This window comes from Chenopodium album, chromosome 8 (genome assembly GCF_948465745.1).
Source record: "Chenopodium album chromosome 8, dcCheAlbu1.1, whole genome shotgun sequence".
NCBI classification, from domain to species: Eukaryota; Viridiplantae; Streptophyta; class Magnoliopsida; order Caryophyllales; family Amaranthaceae; genus Chenopodium; species Chenopodium album.
In genome coordinates, this window is record NC_137841.1 from 68,006,478 (window position 1) to 68,025,569 (window position 19,092).

Consider the following 19,092-nt stretch of genomic DNA (forward strand, 5'->3'; position numbering starts at 1 on the left):
AAAAAAAAAAAGGAAACATTCTCTTTGTTTTATAGGTACTCTATTTGTTCACCATATATTCATTTTGCTCATAGAAGTTTAGATAAGTGAACATTAGGTAAATAGAACACACACTAAAAGTTTGATCACATCCATGTGGTCAAAATAAAATGATTTATATATATATTTTTAAAAAATACTAACAATAGATGGCCTTGTTATGTATTTTTTTTTTTAAAAAAAAACAAATCAATTCATTAATCAAAAGTCATACGTCATCTACAAATGAAATTTAAATCAACAAATATATATCTTGCACTATGGTACTCCTCTCGCACAGATCGCTGGAATGTACATCCTTTTTGGCGAAACAGTCTAACGATTTGTTGTAGCCGTAAGGATGATTTTCATCTGAATCACTTGAATGATTTTGAAGATTTGACAACCGTTGCAATCCCGGACAACTCTTTACTGACGAACTAATAATAGGGTAAAAAATGGTTTACCTTTATTTATAAACCCTGACACACAAAAGAAAAATCCTAAACAAAACCAAACAACAAAACTAACAACTTCACCATACGAAGACGGACAAATATTTACACTACTCGTGTAGATTTATTGAAAACTAAATAAATTTATTGAAAACTCGTGTAGATTTATTGAAAACTAAATAAATTAGACTATTTTCGGTCTAAATGGCCAAGAATTTGGAGAAATTCTAGAAGAGAGGAGGATAAAAGAGGAGAGAGAATATAATAATTATTCAAGACTTTTTTTTTTGAATAATTATTCAAGATTTTAACTTCTTATAATTTTGAATTTTCACTAATAAATACATAGTCAGAGATGTTGTGATTAAAAAAAAAAAAATGTGTGTTGGAAATGGCTTTATTTTATCAAATAAATAATTGTATTATGGATCATGAAAAAGTCAAGCAAGTTAAATTTTAAAAAACGAAGGGAAAAAAGTAACATAACGAGAATTGAGATAAACAAACACACAATTTAAGAAGGGAAAGTAAAGAGAAGGCAAAGGTGTTTTGCAATAACATGATCCCAATACTTTTTTCTATTTTAGTCTTATGAAACTTAGAAAAGGACAAACTTATACCTCGTTCAATACTACTAAAAATTACATCTAGGGGCGGAAAATGGATTAATTGATTTGAGGCAAGCCCACTTCTTTTGTATCACATTTTGTTAAAGAGACTTTTGGATTCAGTATCAGTAACTACAGCAAGTAAAGATAGTTGCGGGTTGTGCCTTATGTCAGGTTCACGTGCTTTGAAATTAGCTAGGCCTAACCCATAAGCTATGTGTAATGTCATACCATGCCAACATTTTTGATAGGGTAGGTCGCCCATACATGGCCTAAGCCTTTGTGTTGCTATGTCGTGCCTTGTGTGCTTAAGCCAAAATTTAACTAATTTTAACATATTTTGTTATGTCATTTTGTGTTATATTTAGAGATGGCAAAGGGGCAGGTTGGATGTGGAGGATATTATCTCCAGACCCATACCCGTCAAAAATCTTATACTTATCCCCGCCCCACCACCCTTGGCGGGTACAATATTCACATTCATACCAGCCTCACCAAGTACAAGCTAATATCCATCCCAATCCCATTATCCATTTGGATATTCATACTCGCCTCATATTCATCCCAAACCCACTACCATAATGCCATATTACATCACAATAATATGACAAATTATCATTTCTAACAAAAGTCTCTTACCATCTACTTGGCGGAATTCATATGGTGTTAATTTCAATAATTCATACAGAGTATATTATTATAGTAACAATATTCTAGACTCTTTCAAGTTTGTTTTAACCTTTACTAAAATTAGTATAAGGAGGATATAAGGTAGGTAATGGGGCGGGGTAGGAATAGGGCGGGTTTATTTTAAAATTCATACCCGCCCCACCATCTGTGGCGGGTACACTTCTTATACCCATTCCCACCCTTTCACCTGCCAAGCGTCCCTTCACCCCCACTCCATTGGAACAGGTCTTCTATTTGACCCAACTCATTGCCATCCTTAGTTCTACTATACCTTGTGGTGCAAATCTCAAATAAAGCGGCCTAGACTAGCCCATGGATTATAACATGTCGTGTCGTGCTATTCTTTTTTTTTTTTTTTTTTTTTTTTATTATTATTATTTTTATTATTATTAGGGTTATGTCGTGTCTTGGATTGGCCAAACCCAGTGCCACTATACTTTGTATTGGGTTATGTCGTGTCTTGGATTGGCCAAATCTAGTGCCACTTTTACGAGAAATGTTCATGTAGTTTGGGTTAGGGTGAGGAGATTTTCAAATTGTGGATCAACTCATTTGCATAGTTACATGTCTATTAGAAATAGCTTATTGTGCAAAATAATTTAACTTTAGTCGTATCTAAATTCAATCCAATCTATTTAAGTTGTCAAATTTAACATTTGATAAGTTTCAATTCCTCCTTATCAGATCAATTTCAAGTCATCCACTTTAAAATACGCTCCAAATTCAAACTGAACCGATTTTGCTAGGTATCTTAAATCAAAGGGAGTATTCGAGTACATTATGCAATGCGCCGTGCAATTTTTATATGAGACCATGTTTTATCATGAATTTTGATCTTAAACTATGAGGCATGATTCATGAATCATCCACTCGTGACAATTAACAAGGGTTAAACCTAACCATGGTTAACATTTAACCAACCCTTCAACTAACCCAACTCCTTTGGTTTTAAATTCCCACTCAATGCCATTCCTTTGCTTCGGTGAACGAGAAATACCATTTAAAAATACTCCAAATTACAAAATAAAAAAATAAAAAATAAAAACGGGGATGTTCAAGATTCCGTTAGATCTACAAACGGCGTTAAATACTAACCCGCTTAAATATATAACGGTAATGAAAAATCGTCACAGTTTTCGGGGAAGACGATGTATTAACCGTTGGATTGTACATCAACGGCTGTGATTTTAAGATGGGAGTTGAAGAAAGAAACGGGTGGGTATAAAATGAGCAGTTTAAGAAGAGAGAGAACATTTCTTTTCTTCTTTTCTCTCGTTTCTCTGTTTGTATAATTCAAGCTTTCTCTCTCTACTTTCTCTCTCTTACCTCTTTCATATGCACTTTCATCTTCTTCAATTCTTTTCAACTATTTCAATCTTACAATTTTGTTGATAATTCTTGAAGAAAATGCAATGAAAAACAGAGTAATTGACGAATTATGAGTGTAGTTTTTCTCTGTAGTTGACGATCTTGAATGAGCTTTGTTTTGTTTCTGGATTTTGGTGCTGGATTTTTAAAGGTTTGTAGTTTTGTTTCAATGGCGGAATTTGGAAATTAATCAGTTAAAATCGGAAATTTGTGGTTAAATTGATTAAAATGTGTGAAGTTTCATGATAGAAATTTCATCCTGGTTGAAAATTTTGATATAGAATTGGACGATTGAACAATTGAATGAATTAAAACTTGTTGTTGATCGAATTTAGGCTAACAAATTCATCGCATTTCTGGTAAAAATCTACTAATTTTGTTCAAATTTCTTCTATTTTACAGCTACTTTTCTGGAAATCGATCGATTTCTTCAGTTCTGCGGTTGAATTCAGAGAGAAAAACAGGTAAATTGTCGCGAAGAGTGAGAAAAATTTCTGGAAAAACACTGATTTTTGCTCCATTTTTGTTTGATTCTTCACCAATTTTGATTATTAACCTGGTATTGTGCTCAACAAATTTGTATTGCAGCGATTTGAAAGCTCAATAGTACAGAAGAATCAATCACAAAGAAGAGGAGAGAAACTGCAATTACTGGTACCGATCTTCGAAGTCGTCGCTTCAATTTGATTTTCCGCCATTTTTGTTGAAATCAGCTCAATCTTAAGGTTTATCTTCAATTTTGCAGAGCGTTGAAGAATCTTCTACATTTTCCTCCTATTTTTAGAATCCAAAGATTGAAACTGAGATTTAATTTTCCATTTCCAAAAAATCGCAAGTTTAATCTTCAGGTAAAACAATGTCTCTATCTTCTTTGTGATTTTCTCTCACTTTCAGCAATTTTCTGATTTTTTTGCTGAATTTAAATCGATCAGTTTTTTCTTTCTATTTTCTTCTCAATTTCATAACGCCAAATGTATTTCTAAAAGTATTTTACAACGGCGGTTTTCTGTAGATTTTTCTTCTATTGAGTGGTTTTCTGCAGAATTTCTGTCTTTTGAGTGGTTTAATTTACCAGAATTCTTCATCTTTTTTATCGCAATGTAATTCAGAAGTTGTTAAACGGCGGTTTTCTGCTGTTTTAGTGGTTTTCTCTTTTCAGCTATTCAACACCAATTTCTAACTTGTTTTTCTTCTTAATTTTTTTGCGCCAATCTTCTCCATTTTTTTTTCATTTAATTTTGTATAATTTCTTAAAAAAAAAATTCTTCTCTGTTCTATCTGGTTCAGTTTCTAAATGAGTTACTAAAAAAACAAATTTTTATCAAAACAAAATTTTGGATCCCTAATTTGCACAATTGTTGGCTAATTAGAGTAGGCCATTTTTTTTTAATTTTTTTTTTTGGTTAATTTTGATTTATTTTTGGGAAATTGATTTTCATTATTTTATTTTCCGCCATTAATGTTGCTCTGAGTTTTAGGTGTATTTCTTTGATTTTATTTATTTATTTATTTTTTTATTTTTGGTTATGAAGGAGTTAGAAATGAATTTTGTTTTTCTTTTAAAAAATGTCAATGATGAGCATGGGTTTGAAGTTGAATGTATTTTAGTGTATGAAATATGAGATGATGATATAAAGTAATAAAGGCAGCTTAACCCCATCTCTTCTCCACTTCCAGAATCTTATTTATTTTTTTAAAATTTTGTTTTAAAAATCATACCCAACTAACCCAAGTTAACCTAAACCAAATAATGTTTGAATTAACTCTAGTCAATAATGCTTAATTTCTGACTGTATTCTAAATTATGTCTATATATACTATTTGTTCTATGATGGGGACAGGTGTAGTAGATGGAAAAGGAAGTGGTAAAGAATCATCATCACCAGCAGCAACAACAGCATCATCATCATCATCCCCACAACAATAATACTACTACCTCAACAAGTAGTCTTAGAGAGAAGCACATAATTGGGGAGGGATTCATTAGGCCTCCCCAATCGGCCGATTTCGTGTTGCGGTGGGGTAGCCGGAAACGTCTCAGGTGTATGAAGATCCAGGTTAAAAATGACTCTACCCCGGTCACCACCCGGACAACTGTCCGGGTGGACCGGCGGGTAGTTAGATCCGATAATAATAATAATAAAGATAATAATAATACAATTGGTAGTGGTAATCATCCTGCAAATGGGCATTTTAATCTCCGGCAACGGCCTGCATCTCCAGCTCGGCCTCCTTCGCGAATTCTCAGGTATAACTTTTATAATTTTTGCTGAACTGCTGAATTTTTGCTCAATTCTTGATCATGGTTTTATTGTGTATTTTTGAATGAGCTAATTGTCATATATTTTGGTGTATCTGCTATTTTGTGTGTGTATAGTTGTTGAGAATTATGACTGTTTACATATATAAACAAAATTGGATTGTTGTTTGCCAATTCATCCCAACTTGAGCCTATTTTTGTGAATTGTGAGCCAAAGATGGCTTGATGTGAGGACTGTGCAAAAATGCTTTGATTAAGGTAGATCCACCTTGTAATAAAACCACCTTGAACGCCATCGAATGTGGTTCTTGTTGAGGATGATTTCTTAAGGACATCTAGTGGTTTGTGATGATAGATTAAACTTTTTAGATTATTTGAAAATGGGTGAATAGATTTTGGTGGAAATTCAAATTTATGATGTCGGCTTGCGGAGAAGATGCTTAAGTTGGTGCTTTCATCTTTAATTGGGTCAATTTATATGAGTTTGGCTTTACATCTCACCCATCTTTTCAGACTTCTCCTTTATCCTTCTTTTTTAAGTTTTTCTGTATCTAGAGTTTGTTGGATAGTATTATAAATGAATGATAACAAGTACATTACACGCAAGCATTTCTTGTCTACTTTGGCTTACCTCAAGGAAGAAGCCATGATATAGACATTTAGATTTCATTTGGTTTTTCTCAAGTAGTCAAGTGGATACCATTATACCGCAAGGAAGTAATCTTATCTTTTTAGCTTGTAATGCTATATAAGCCGTAAGAGCATTGCTTTGCAAAGGTGCTATTTTGGGACGAACGGAAGTTTTCCAGGTACCTTTTTTGCCAAAATACTCTGGATTTTGAGGGTTTCTTTCTCTTACAGTTCCTTCTAACTTTTAGATTTGGTGGGTGATCTCTCGTACAGAAGTTGTGGGTATTGTGTTTAGTCTTAGCGCCCAGCAGCCAATTTACGGTGAAGTATGCTATACAAATATACAATACAAGAGTTATATGATGCACCCACGAGGCACTATGTACCCATGAGGCATGCTCATGTCTTGAATATACTTTGTGGTGTACAATGCAATGTATAGTTGGTTGTAAGTCTTGTAACTAAATGATTATAGTGATTTAGGTTCAAAATTTTGTAAACTTAAAAGAGAAAAGTTTTAAGTGTTTTGTAACTTTTTGGTGTCCTTTCGGCAATATTTTGGATGTATTTGACTTAATATTCCAAAGTATAGGGATGCAAAAAAGTTATGAATGTAGCTTGAAAATTTATCTCTCAATTCGTTTGCAAAGTTAGTGGAGTATAACCCAGTGTTAATTAAAATCTTTTGTTTTGATGGAGAATGTTATATTTACTCACTAGGTACATTATCCACTAGAAACAGACTATAAACAATTATATTTCTAATGGGTAATCTACCCACTGGGTAGATATAGAATTTTCCAAATTAAATATTTGTCGGCTTCTTTGGGGAGTGTTTATTAATTAGAGTAATTAATTAAGAGATTAAATATGTTTTTTTTGTTAGATCTATAGATAATTATGGAGACTCTCAAAAATGGAAAAATCAGATGGTTCAGTTAGGTTTTACGAGATTTGGCTCATGCTAGGGTTGTGTTCATACGGATTGAATTTTGTTTGAGTCACTTCGGTATAGACAAGTCTTATTAGATCTTTAGTATGTAGAAGTAGATATTAAAGTATGGGGGTTATTGTGATATACCAATAATATTTGTGCTGCCAAGGACTCGTAGCATTGTGTTTTCTCATGTCCAGTAGTAGGCTCTGTGCTCTTTGGTGCTCAATATTGGTGGCTTCTTAGTATTCATTCTCCTATAGTCCTATCTCATCTCCTGTAGTTGGGACTTGGGACTTGGAAGGCATAGGGCTGTTTCCCATATATATCTAAACTTACCATCACTATTGAAGTATTGAGTGCCCCAGTTATTCTGGTTTCGATACAGAGTAGTTACTGAAATGTATCTGACCAGATTGTTCCCAATCGTTGCATTTAGAGCAATTTGATTGATGATCATAATACTTTGCCACCCTTCGATCAGTTCCTTAATTTTGCTAAATAGTAAGATGAGTGTGAAGGAAACGAATGTGGGAGATGAAGACTTGTTGTTATTTGGGTTGGTGTTCCCTCTCTCAATCTAGATGAATTGAGGATAGCTCATGTTGGATTAGTTTAAACGATAGGTCATGTTGAATTATTTGGTCCTGTTATCAAACACCTATCCTTCTTGTTGTATTATTACATCGACTTCAATAATCTGCATCTCTGTCTCTGTAACCCCATTTATTTTTTTTCATCTGAAATTAATTGTCAAGTAAATAGTACGGAGTATAACTTTAATGTGATACCACGGATCCGGAGTAACTAAACTGAAAGGTATAGTAACAATGTCCGTGGCCGATGACCTATGTTGAATGTACCATTGTACCAACATACTAAATTTGGACTAATCTTGGGGTTGACGAAGCACATGTTTATAGACTTTTCAAACTTTTTCTTCCTTCTTTAATCTTTATATGAATGGCCATTTTCTGTCGGCATCTTTACGCTCCTAGTGTAGCATTTGGTTCCTGTGTTAGGCCCACAGTCCCACACACAAAGGGCAGAATTAGTGAATTATTGTGGCCTTTTTGTACTCCTATTTTGATTACTTGAATAATGTAGTACTAGTAGTTAGTTTAAGCTTAAAATGTAGCAAAAATATCATGTTATCTTTGCTTGATAATTTCACGCTCTTTTAGCTAACAGCAATTTAGTTGTTTCGTATTGTATTTGATATGAAAAGACACATTGTACTGCGTATAACAAACTTGTCATGCGCATGAAATGATAGTTTTGAACACTAATTTTATTGCGCTTAAAAGCCATGATGATCTATGACTAAAATGAGATATTTAACTTGATTCTCACTTATTTGGATTTATCTTATCTTATTTGAATTATATGAATTTATTAGATCTTATTAAAAATTATTTTAGTTGTAATTTGAATTTAGTTAACATTATCAGAAAATTCAGAATTTATTTTTCAAATAAGGTGAACAGACAGTACTTTGTGATATATGAAGTATGAAATCAAATAGGCATAATCTTGAATGATTTTTTCCATATGAATGACATATTTATTGCTTTTTGGGAGGATCACATATTCACATAGGATATCATTCAATTTGATTCTCGTTTGATTTTTTTACCTGCCTTTAAGATATTTTATGGTCTATCAATTATCTAAAACAATCTTGTGTGAGTTTGTTTGACTGTCACAATTAATTGCCTGAACTTTCCATTTCTTTCATGAAATTGAATCTTTAGAATTATGGATTAAACCTTTGAATAATATGTTTCCATGAACAAATTAATTACTCTTCTACGCTTAATATGCAAGTATGCAACTCTATATTTTCCAAAATGATACAAAGTTAGTAATTTTTAACCAAATGTTCTTAGTCATTACACTCGAAAACTCTGTAATTAGTATGTTTAGTGCTTTAAACATTTTCTTATCCTTTATTTTATGGATTGAAACACCTATCTAATTTCCCGATTTTGATGTGGATTATACTCCCTTGTCTATTTAACACTTTGTATGAATTTGATACATTGACCCAAAAAAAAAAAAAAAAAAAAAAAAAAAAAGGTAAAGTCATGCCACGTGGACCATAGACATTGTATATACACCGTTTGATTAGTACAACCACCAGCAAACTCACACATGGACACGTACTTTTTCTGTAGGCAATAAAAAAAATAAAAATCACACCGTAATCCGACGGTCCAAAACACAATCGGAAATCGCATCTTTATTTAATTTTTTTTTTTTTGTTGCCTAAAATTTTTCATTTATTAATATTATCGAATCACACTTGTCTCAATTTTCTCTACGTTTTCAGCAAAGGTAACCCCTTTCGCCTAACCCCATTATTCTCTCTTTCTCTCTCCTCTTTTTATTTTTTGTTTCTTCATTCAAAAGACCATTTAGCCCTTTACATAAAACTAAACTCACCCACTTTTTTAACAAACTTCCAAGGTTATTTTTGTAATTTCTTATTAATATGTCACATAAAAATGGTAACTTTTATGATATAAATATTATTCTATGGTTATTTTATTTAATTAATTATATTATTTTTTTATGAATTTTTTGTAGGAATTCAGAAGTTGGATCAGGAATGAAGGGGCAGCATAGTAATGGAGGAGGAGGGATGAGAGGGTTGGGGTCACCGGAGAGAGAAAAGAAAGGTGGGTCCCACCACCATCATAATCAGCAAGAGAATTTGGTGGTGAATGGTGGAGGTAAAACGGCGTCGTCTGAGACCAAAGGTGGTGGGTCATCTTCGGGCGGTGGAAGCGACGTCGTTTGGCCACCTAAATTTATGATCGCTCTTACTAATAAAGAAAAAGAGGAGGATTTTATGGCAATCAAAGGCTCTAAGTTACCTCAAAGACCCAAAAAGCGTGCTAAGTTTGTTCAACGTACCCTCAATGTAAGCCTTCTCTTCCGCTTTCCTCTCTTTCTCTCTCCTACTTCATTTTGTTTTTTTTTTTTTTAAAAAAAAGCTTTATTTGTTGTTTATTAAAAAAAATTGACTAAAAGCATTTTTTACATTCTGTCACGCAGATTTTAAAGTTTACGTGCTTAAATAATAGACCACATTTTATATTGTTTTAAAAAAATTTTGTTCAACGTACCCTCAATGTAAGCCTTCTCTTCCGCTTTCCTCTCTTTCTCTCTCCTACTTCATTTTTTTTAAAAAAAAAAAAAAAAAGCTTTATTTGTTGTTTATTAAAAAAAATTGACTAAAAGCATTTTTTACATTCTGTCACGCAGATTTTAAAGTTTAGGTGCTTAAATAATAGACCACATTTTATATTGTTTTAAAAAATTGTTTATGTTTTTAATTAAAGCCGCATATAAAAGACTAAAGAAATTACTCGTATTAATAAATATTTAACGCAAATAACTTTCTTATTATCCGCCCTTGGCTCTCTAAACACCAAAAAAAAAAAAAAAGTTAGCGTGTAGATGATTCTGTCGTGTGATTTTGTTTTAAAATTCGCGTACTTGTACCATGTTAGGAAGCATATATTAGTGCAATATATGCAAGTACGTTATTGATGATATTATTTGCAACCTCTTAATAATGAGAGTGATTTAAGAGTTTTTAAGGAAAATTTTGAAAACTTGTTAATGTGAGTACGTATGTGACATTAATTTTGAGAGACGGCATAGATACGGAAATGTGGTCTATTATCTAGAGATAGACAGACTAATTATTTAAAGATGAAAGGTTTCCTTATATGTTGATTACACAAATAGTAAGTCATGTAATATTTCAGAAAAGCACATGTATGAGCTTCTAAAAACAGACTTGAACTGGGCAATTTGAAAAAAACAAATAAGAGTGACGTTTTACGGTTTGAGAGAATATTTTGGTTCTTGAGTTGGGTTTGTATAAGCAAAAGTTGTCTGGGAAAAACAGAAATGGTGCTTATTTTAAATTGAGATGTCATTTATTATGCGCACATTATCATCTACTTCATACAATGTTGCCTGAAAATGCAAACTGAAGTTGAAATTACTATACTTTGGGCCACCCGAATAAATTAGGCATTGGACCATCAGTCCATCAGCTATTAAATTTTGGGTGACTTGGTTATAAGTAAGTAATTAAGGTGTTAGGTGTATGTGCTCCAACTTATTATAACTTCATATGATATAAAGCAAAATTTAGACATAGTCCTTGACAGTTCCAAAACAATATTTTAGCCTACAGCAAATATTGCCATTTATACAACTCGATTCCAGGGAAGCTTAATGGTAAAATACTTGTCAATATGATGTAACCTACTAGGTGTTCTATTGAGTCAGGTCGTAATATCAATGCACCTATGGGCTTTTGGTTCAGTATGATGATCTTAATTTGGGTGTGCTTCATTCTCTGTCTAATCTACTTGCCAGTATTACCACGCTAGCTTGTGCTGTTTAAACTTGCATACGGGTACAAGAAATAGTTTAAAAGCTAGAAAAAGTATGAGCATTTCCCTTTACTTGTATGGTGCTTATGAATTCAAGTTATTGTTTTCCCTTTTTATTTTCCTTTTGAGGCAAAGAATCCAACTATCGATATTTATTAGCTTTTATGTTTTCTGCATGTGAAGTCGTATATGGTTTGTTTAAACTCAACTGTAATTTATGTGCAGTTAGTGAGCCCTGGAGGTTGGTTGTGCGATCTTACTTTGGAGCGCTATGAGGTCAGAGAGAAGAAGATTACAAAGAAGGTAATTCAGGTCATACTTTAAAGCATATTCAATTTTACACTTCATAGCTAAGAAACTAAGATGGCTTTCTAATAAGATGATAGCCACCCATACTGCCATGAAAATTGTATAAACGCTTACTGTTAATGTTTGGATTATTTCGATGTTGAGTCTAATGTTCTTGTTATGTATTGCAGAGGCCAAGAGGATTGAAGGCAATGGGCAACTACATGGAGTCGGACTCTGATTAATAGTTGGTAGGGTTGTTCTTTCATACTTCGTATAAGTTATGGTAGCATCAGCATATTGATGGAAAAGGAAGGAAGTTTATGTAAATTATCACTTTTTCATCCCATGAAAGCAATGATGAAGAAAATAGATTTTTGTTTCTGATACTCGTTTTGCCTTCTTCCTATCCCTCTAATCCCTTTTACTCCATCGTAATCTAACGTAGTTGACACCATATCATGGCCATTTTACAATTTCATATGCATAGATCATGAAATTAGATTTCTAACAAATTCATAATCTTGATGATTTTGCCTTCTTCCAGTCATGTAGGAGATGTAAGTCATGTAACTCTGTTCATAAAGCATGCTTCAGTTCTACAAGAACCTAGCTCACTCTGGTCAATTCAGAAAAAAAAAAAAAAAGAGTTAACTAGCTTTAAAACAAGTACCTGGCCTACCTGCTTAAAAGAAAAGAATAGAAAAGAATTTTACTGTAACAGTTCTTCTATTTTCTTAAAATGACATCAATTTAGCCTTTTGCATTACAGAGTATATAGTACTACGTATATACTTGTATACTTCCTCCGTTTTTTAAAATTGCAATGTTGGCCTGTCGAGGACTCGAGGGTGTATAGTTTTTACGAGGGTGTATAGTTTTTATGGAGAAGACTAGAGGAGAGAAATAGAGAGGGATAAAGAGAATTTATGTGATGCGAATGGAGTCATAGAAGGCACCAAGCTAAATGAAGTAATTTTGCAACTATTTTTGTACCTTGCTGAAGAGAAGTTGGAATCATTGTTGTTAGGAAATTTTGTCTATAACTACCCTAAAGATATGGTCATTTGTGAACAACTACCCGTGTTTTTTTTATTTGTTAAGAACTACCCAGAAGTTAAGAAAAGTTTGGATAACACTACCCGTTAACGTTTTCCGTCCAAAAAAACGTTAATGGGGTCCACTTTTTCACTTTTCCCACTTAATTAACTCCCCTAATTACCTTCTCTCTCTTCCTTAATTAACTTCCCCTAATTACCTTCTCCCTCTTTCCTAATTAACCTCCCCTAATTACTTTCTCCCTCTTCCCTAATTAACTTCCCCTAAACCCTAGAAATTAAAACCCCTAAATTTAGACATCCTATCAATTACAATGGTCAATTAGACATCCTACCAACTGCAATGGCCAATTAGTAATTGAAGTGCAATTGAATTCAATCTCAATGTCAAAATAAGTGAAACCTAGAACTCAATTAAACCCCTAAATCCTAGAAATCAAAACCCCCAAATTTATTTGAACCCATAAACCCTAATTCGAATCCCTAATTTACACCCTAATTATGTTAATTGTGTTCAATTAAAACTTGTATACAAATACAATAAACAATAAATTAAAAGGAAAGTGTGAAACATTATTTGAATAATTGAGAATTTGTGTTCAATTGATTGAGTATAATATTTTGGATTATAGAGTGAGAATGGAGAGGAAGTTAATTAGGGGAGTTACCCATTAACGTTTGGGTTACCCAAACGTTTTGTAACTTGCGGGTAGTTCTAAACAAATAAAAAAAATGGGTAGTTGTTCACAAATGACCCTATCTTTAGGGTAGTTCTAGACAAAATTTCCTTGTTGTTATTGTTGTTGCCTAAGTGATTAGAAAAAAAAAAAAATTTAACAAAAAATGGCGGATTTAAGTTATTGAAAGAAGCACTCCATCATTTTTTGTCACATGTTTACTAACAATATTGGTATTATTTGTTGTTTGATATTTGGATTAATGTCAATGTATATTTTTAATATATCAAGCATTTGTGATTTATACTGTAATAGTTACTTTGTAACAAATTGTCACAATTAATAAATAGCAAACATTACATTTTGTTATCAACTTGATATGATGAAATGATGAATGATGAGTGTCTTTATGCATTCTATGTAGAGTATGCGGATCCTAAGTATGTTTGTTATCAATTATTTCATTTCATATCAAGCAACTCAAAACCTTGACACTTGGATATAATTAAGTGGGATGCTTTAATACTTCATTTTAGCCCAAAATCATTGAAACAAAATCACTAAATAGCCAAGTCGGACACTAGGAGTCTAGGACACACATTTAGTTGTATCGGATATGGACATATGGTTACTCGAGTCCAAATAAAATAGCTCAAAATACAATTACCTTCTAGATTGACAAAGAAAACTAGGGTTTAGCTTTTAACAGACTTATAATTCATTTTTTTTAAAGAAGAGACAGAAGAGAGGCGACTAGAAAATTCCTTTACCCTTATTTAAAATTATAAATTAAACATCCTAAATTAATATACTCCGTAATTAGTATCATAGTATGTGATTGTTGTTAATATGGTGAACACGTTAGCTTCGGTTTACATGGTTGCAGAGAAAGAATAAACCTGCACAAGAAGTAATTGCTATACATGTAATGTAGGCTACTGTCAACTATACATTTAAATGCTTTGCTTCTGAATACCGTTTTTGTTTTTTATTAGTTAAAAGACAAATTCTTTGCTGAAAGTGACTAATTTGGTGAAGGTAGTTTAGACTATTCTTAGTATCATATGATCATGATAACGACGTAAATTAAATATAATTTAATTCTATGTTTGAAGAATGAGCATTTTGGAACTATGTAAATTGAGTTTTTAGAGCAAATAAACATCATAATTAGCGAGAATTGTGATTAAAGGGGTTTTAATCGTAAGCCATAAGCTTCACAAATTAAGGTTAATTGATAGTAAATTTTGGAAGTGGTTGTATTTATCCAAGTTATTGACCAAACCATTTTTAATCAAAAGAAGATTAAGGATAATAAAGTTAATTTCTTATATCTTGCCTTTGAAACATAAAGTAGTTGCACTAAACTTTAAAGCGTAGGGATTATCTTGACAAAGTTGCAAATTGTGAAAGATTTTGATTGAGTACTTTTTTTTGTTAGTATGGGTCATAGAGAAGGTACTTTATCGACCTATCAAATCAAAACCTTATACAAACCAATTTGTTACGGGTTAATTGATAATGTCTCTTAAGTAGGGGTAAACCAGTGAGAAATCACCCTTAAAGTGCCACTAATGGATAATTAATTGAACAAATACAACTTTATTTTAATAGATGTTCATATTACATGTACATAGTCCAAAGTCTAATGCAAGAAAAGAGCGTCTACATACGAATATTACTTAGCTTGTTTGCAAGTTGCAAGGTTAGATGGGATTGTGGGCTAGTTAGCATAAGAAATGAGGCCAATTGACCATATTGGTATATAAGTTAACACCCTTATGACATATTGATATATAAGTTATTGCCGGCGACATATTGGTATAAAAATTAACATGTGGCGACATATTGGTATATAAATTAACAAATTGTGACATTTACCCCTATTTTTTCTTCGGATAAAAGAGCGTGTTGTATACTTCAAAATTTTGTTTTAGTTACTTTTGCAATCTTATTTATTATCATAATATACTTATTCAGTGTGAGAGTGAGGTATAGCTCAAGTGGTTAGAGTTTCCCTCCCGATTCCAGGAGATCCTGGGATCGATTTCTCACCCTCGCCCTTTGTGGCTCTCTAAACACCAAAAAAAAAAAAAAAATATACTTATTCAGCAACAAATAATAATTTTTCCCTCTTCCCTTCCAATACAATAACTTTGATAAATCAATCAAACGATAAAACCCCAAAGAACTAATACACAATAAACAAAATCTCAATATTAGTTATTTAATTTCAAAACCAATTACCAATAGACGCTAACTTTCATTATTACTTCATTTGTTTAATTATACCCACAACTTTGTAAATCAACAATATAATATAATATAATATAATATAATATATATATATATATATATATATATATATATATATATATATATATATATATATATATATATTGTTTTTTTTTTCTTTTTTAAAAAAAAGAAGAATCTACCATTGTGATGCTTCAATGACCAACGCCCTCAATACATTCAAGCTTATATCCCTTTGCTCAAGCTTTCCTATTCGTTTTCCCCTAGCTTCTTTCTCATCACTTTTGGGCTTTCAACTTTTTTTTTTTTTTTTTTTTTTTTTGGATTTTTACTTCATAATTTTTTAAAATTAATATAAAAAGTAGAGAAAAGTACAAAAAACAAAATGTCAAATAAAAGTTATTAGTATTAAAATTAAGCGCGTGTATCATACGCATATCCTCTGACGAGAAAATAGGGGTAAATGTCGCAATTTGTTGACTTATATACCAATATGTCGCCACATGTTAATTTTTATGCCAATATGTTGTCGGCAATAACTTTTATACCAATCTGTCATAACGGTGTTAACTTTTATACTAATATGGTCAATTGGCCTAAGAAATGAGATCAAACCGTAGCTACCAAGAAATCTTATTAATCTTAATACTATGGAAAGAATCAATATAACTTCGACATACTTCGTATCTTACTTGATTTTTGTGATATTTAGGCGGTTTGTAATTTGATACGTATTATGTTTAATATAATACAAGTAATTTTTTTTCTGTAATTCATAAGGCTTAAAGCTAGCCTTACTTTTTCATGTAAAACTATGATGTATAGATCTTGATGAATGATGATCACCACTTGTATTTACTTGCTTAGGGCCTGTTCTCATACGTTGAAATTCAGTTCAGTTCAGCTCCTAATTTCCTTTTCTTATAAAATATTCATTTCAGTTCAGTTCAGTTCAGCTCAGCTTAGCTCAGTTCAGCTCAGTTCAGTTCATATCAATTCAGTTCATCTGAATTCAGTCAATGAGAACATACCCTTAATACTCGTACAAATTATCATAGGGAATTTTTTTTAATTTTTTTTTCTATGTTGGACTTTATTTTATTTTTTTAGTGGACCAAATTTCATCTAAGTATTTTAAAGCAATAGTAATCTATGGGCCTGTTTTCTTCAGCTTATTTTTTAATTTATAGTTCAATTCAATTAAGCTCCAATAAGTTCAGCTCCAATCAGTAACAATCTAAGGGTCCGTTCTCTTCAGCTTATTTTTAGTCCAGTTCAGTAAATCAAAATAGGCTCTAATAACATAGAAGTTAGATCAAAGGGTCTATTCACTTCAGCTTAATTTCAGTTCAGTTCAACTCCAATCAGTTGAGTTCAATTCAATTCAATTCAGCTCTTAGTTTCTTGCTCTCATAAAATATTCATTTTAGCTCTATTCAGTTTAGTTTAGCTCAGTTCAGTTTAGCTCCAATAAGTTCAGTTCATTTCAGCTCAGTTTAGTAAATGTGAAGAGATCCTAATTAAAAGATTAGGCTACTGTTTGGAATTTTATTTTTCTTTTTTCTTTTTTATATTCCAACCTTGTAAAAAGTTGGGCTTTATTTTGTTTAGCTTAAATGTCTATTTTATTTATAAACTTAAATCAATCTTATCTTAATCTATCTGAGCTTAGTAAAACTTATCTGAATTGTATTAAATTTATATTAAATGTAAATTGAGCTAGGTATATTTTAACTTTCATCAGAACTTTTTATCTAACTTATCAAGTTCCAATAAGCGTTAATTTACAACTAAAATAAATTATGATAAGGTCTAATAATATAACTCATTCTTAACAACAAATAAGTTCAAATAAAAAGTTTTGATATACTTAATAGTTACGACCTACTACACATAAGTTCAACAAAATTAAGTTACGATAAGTTGAATAGAACATAAAAAGCCGCCTCCCTCTTCTCTCTTTTCTCTCCTCTCTTTAGGGTTTTAATTTTCTTGGCCGTTTAGGCCGGAAATAGTCTAATTTCTTCGATTTGTTTGCCTTTTTGTTATTTGATTTGTTTTGCTTTGTTTTGTTCTCTCTGTTTGTGAGAGTCTGTCCCAATTTTTTTGGGTTTTCCCCAATTTTTTGGGATTTTGATTCTCATCTATGGATGAGAATTTTAATTTTAGTGTTTTAATAATAATTGAGAAGGTGATTTGGATTCATATGGGTTTAGGGTTCGTCATCAACTATACGATCAAAACATCAGCGCAGATTGCGAAGGTCTCTACTTGGAAAGATGCAAATACATCGAAAATCACTACTCGCGTCAAGTTTGAAGCGGTGGAGTGTGAGCTATGCTCGATATGCAAATTAGTTATGATTTTGATTGTAAAAGTTATGTTATTTTCTTTAGATCTGTAGTTTACAAATCTTTATTATTGTTGTAGATGTCGTATGGCTATTTATTAATGATAATATTCTTCTTCTTGTCAAAAAAAAAAAGTTGAATAGAACATAATACGGACTATTTTTATTTGACAATTCCTTTACGAATTTAATATGGCGTGTGTCCCATTTTCTACATTCCTTCTACTTATGTATTTATAGAGCCATGCAAATCTAGAATCTACACCAAAGTCCCCAAATTATGTGACATCAATTTTGATTTATATTCATAAAAAGCAAGAGCATCATATTCATGAACCATAATGGGGAAATAAAAGTAGGAACCTCTTCTTTTTGCAACTACCTATGGTTCAAAAAAAGCCTTATTTGCATGCAACTCCTTTGTCCTTTATTATCAGCAAAATCACCCAAAAATCATAAAGCTACTTTCAAGTCCACATTTTATTAACTTAGGAGCACAAATTCTTCGAGCTTAAGCAAGACATTGTGGTTTCCAAGGGCTTTTTCGGAATTAATGTTAATTGAGGGCCACCCTCCAATCAAGAGGCAACATATGAATCATAAATTTAAAGTTTTAAATTAAATTTTGTATGATTATTTATTTGATTTTGGTATGGTTGTTCATACTAAGCATATGGTGTGATTTGATGGGATTAACAAATATAATTTCGATGTAATTGGTTGATTATTTCAAGGTTAGTCTCATACATACTCCATCAATTACAAGATATTTATCAATTTGATTAAAAGATGACCAATTTTGGCAACTTACACTCGGATCTACTCGGGTCTACCATATACACAACGTAATTTTGGCAATTTACACTCGGGTCTATCATATACACCACGTTCAGACCCTTATGGTCAATTGGTCAGCTCATCGTTCATTTCAAATTCATACATACTACATCGATAGTTAGATATTTTCAAATTCGATAGTAGAATGAACATTATACATTCGGGTCTACCATATACGGTTAATTCGATTTCATTTCGAGCTCTCACAAATATACACGAACATTATACACTCGGGTCTATCATTT

The 19,092-nt window shown here is 31.9% G+C and overlaps 1 protein-coding gene and 1 long non-coding RNA gene across 3 annotated transcripts; both read left to right on the top strand.

The window, feature by feature from the left end:
* The first annotated feature begins 3,067 nt into the window (after positions 1-3,067).
* On the top strand, positions 3,068-12,058 carry LOC145642089 (uncharacterized). 2 transcript variants are annotated; one of them, XM_081693173.1, is made up of 8 exons: positions 3,068-3,290; positions 3,542-3,603; positions 3,728-3,793; positions 3,885-3,987; positions 4,981-5,387; positions 9,553-9,889; positions 11,607-11,693; positions 11,861-12,058. In XM_081693173.1, exons 5-8 carry the CDS (start codon positions 4,990-4,992, stop codon positions 11,912-11,914), a joined length of 876 nt encoding a protein of 291 aa, XP_081549299.1. In that variant the 5' UTR covers positions 3,068-3,290; positions 3,542-3,603; positions 3,728-3,793; positions 3,885-3,987; positions 4,981-4,989; the 3' UTR covers positions 11,915-12,058. The 2 variants fall into 2 exon arrangements, with proteins under 2 accessions (XP_081549299.1, XP_081549300.1); XM_081693174.1 differs by having other exon boundaries at positions 3,069-3,290; positions 11,607-11,684.
* Positions 5,401-6,566, top strand: LOC145642090 (uncharacterized). The gene is made up of 2 exons (XR_014115638.1): positions 5,401-6,208; positions 6,278-6,566. It is a non-coding gene; the product is annotated as an uncharacterized LOC145642090 (long non-coding RNA).
* Positions 12,059-19,092: the final 7,034 nt, after the last annotated feature.

What these genes read in the sequence shown, in the direction of transcription:
- LOC145642089 (XM_081693173.1), top strand. Translation starts at nt 4,990, where the DNA reads ATGGAAAAGGAAGTGGTAAAGAATCATCATCACCAGCAGCAACAACAG. An exon ending in TTGTTCAACGTACCCTCAAT is followed by an intron (nt 9,890 to 11,606) that starts GTAAGCCTTCTC and finishes ATTTATGTGCAG; the next exon opens with TTAGTGAGCCCTGGAGGTTG. An exon ending in TTACAAAGAAGGTAATTCAG is followed by an intron (nt 11,694 to 11,860) that starts GTCATACTTTAA and finishes TATGTATTGCAG; the next exon opens with AGGCCAAGAGGATTGAAGGC.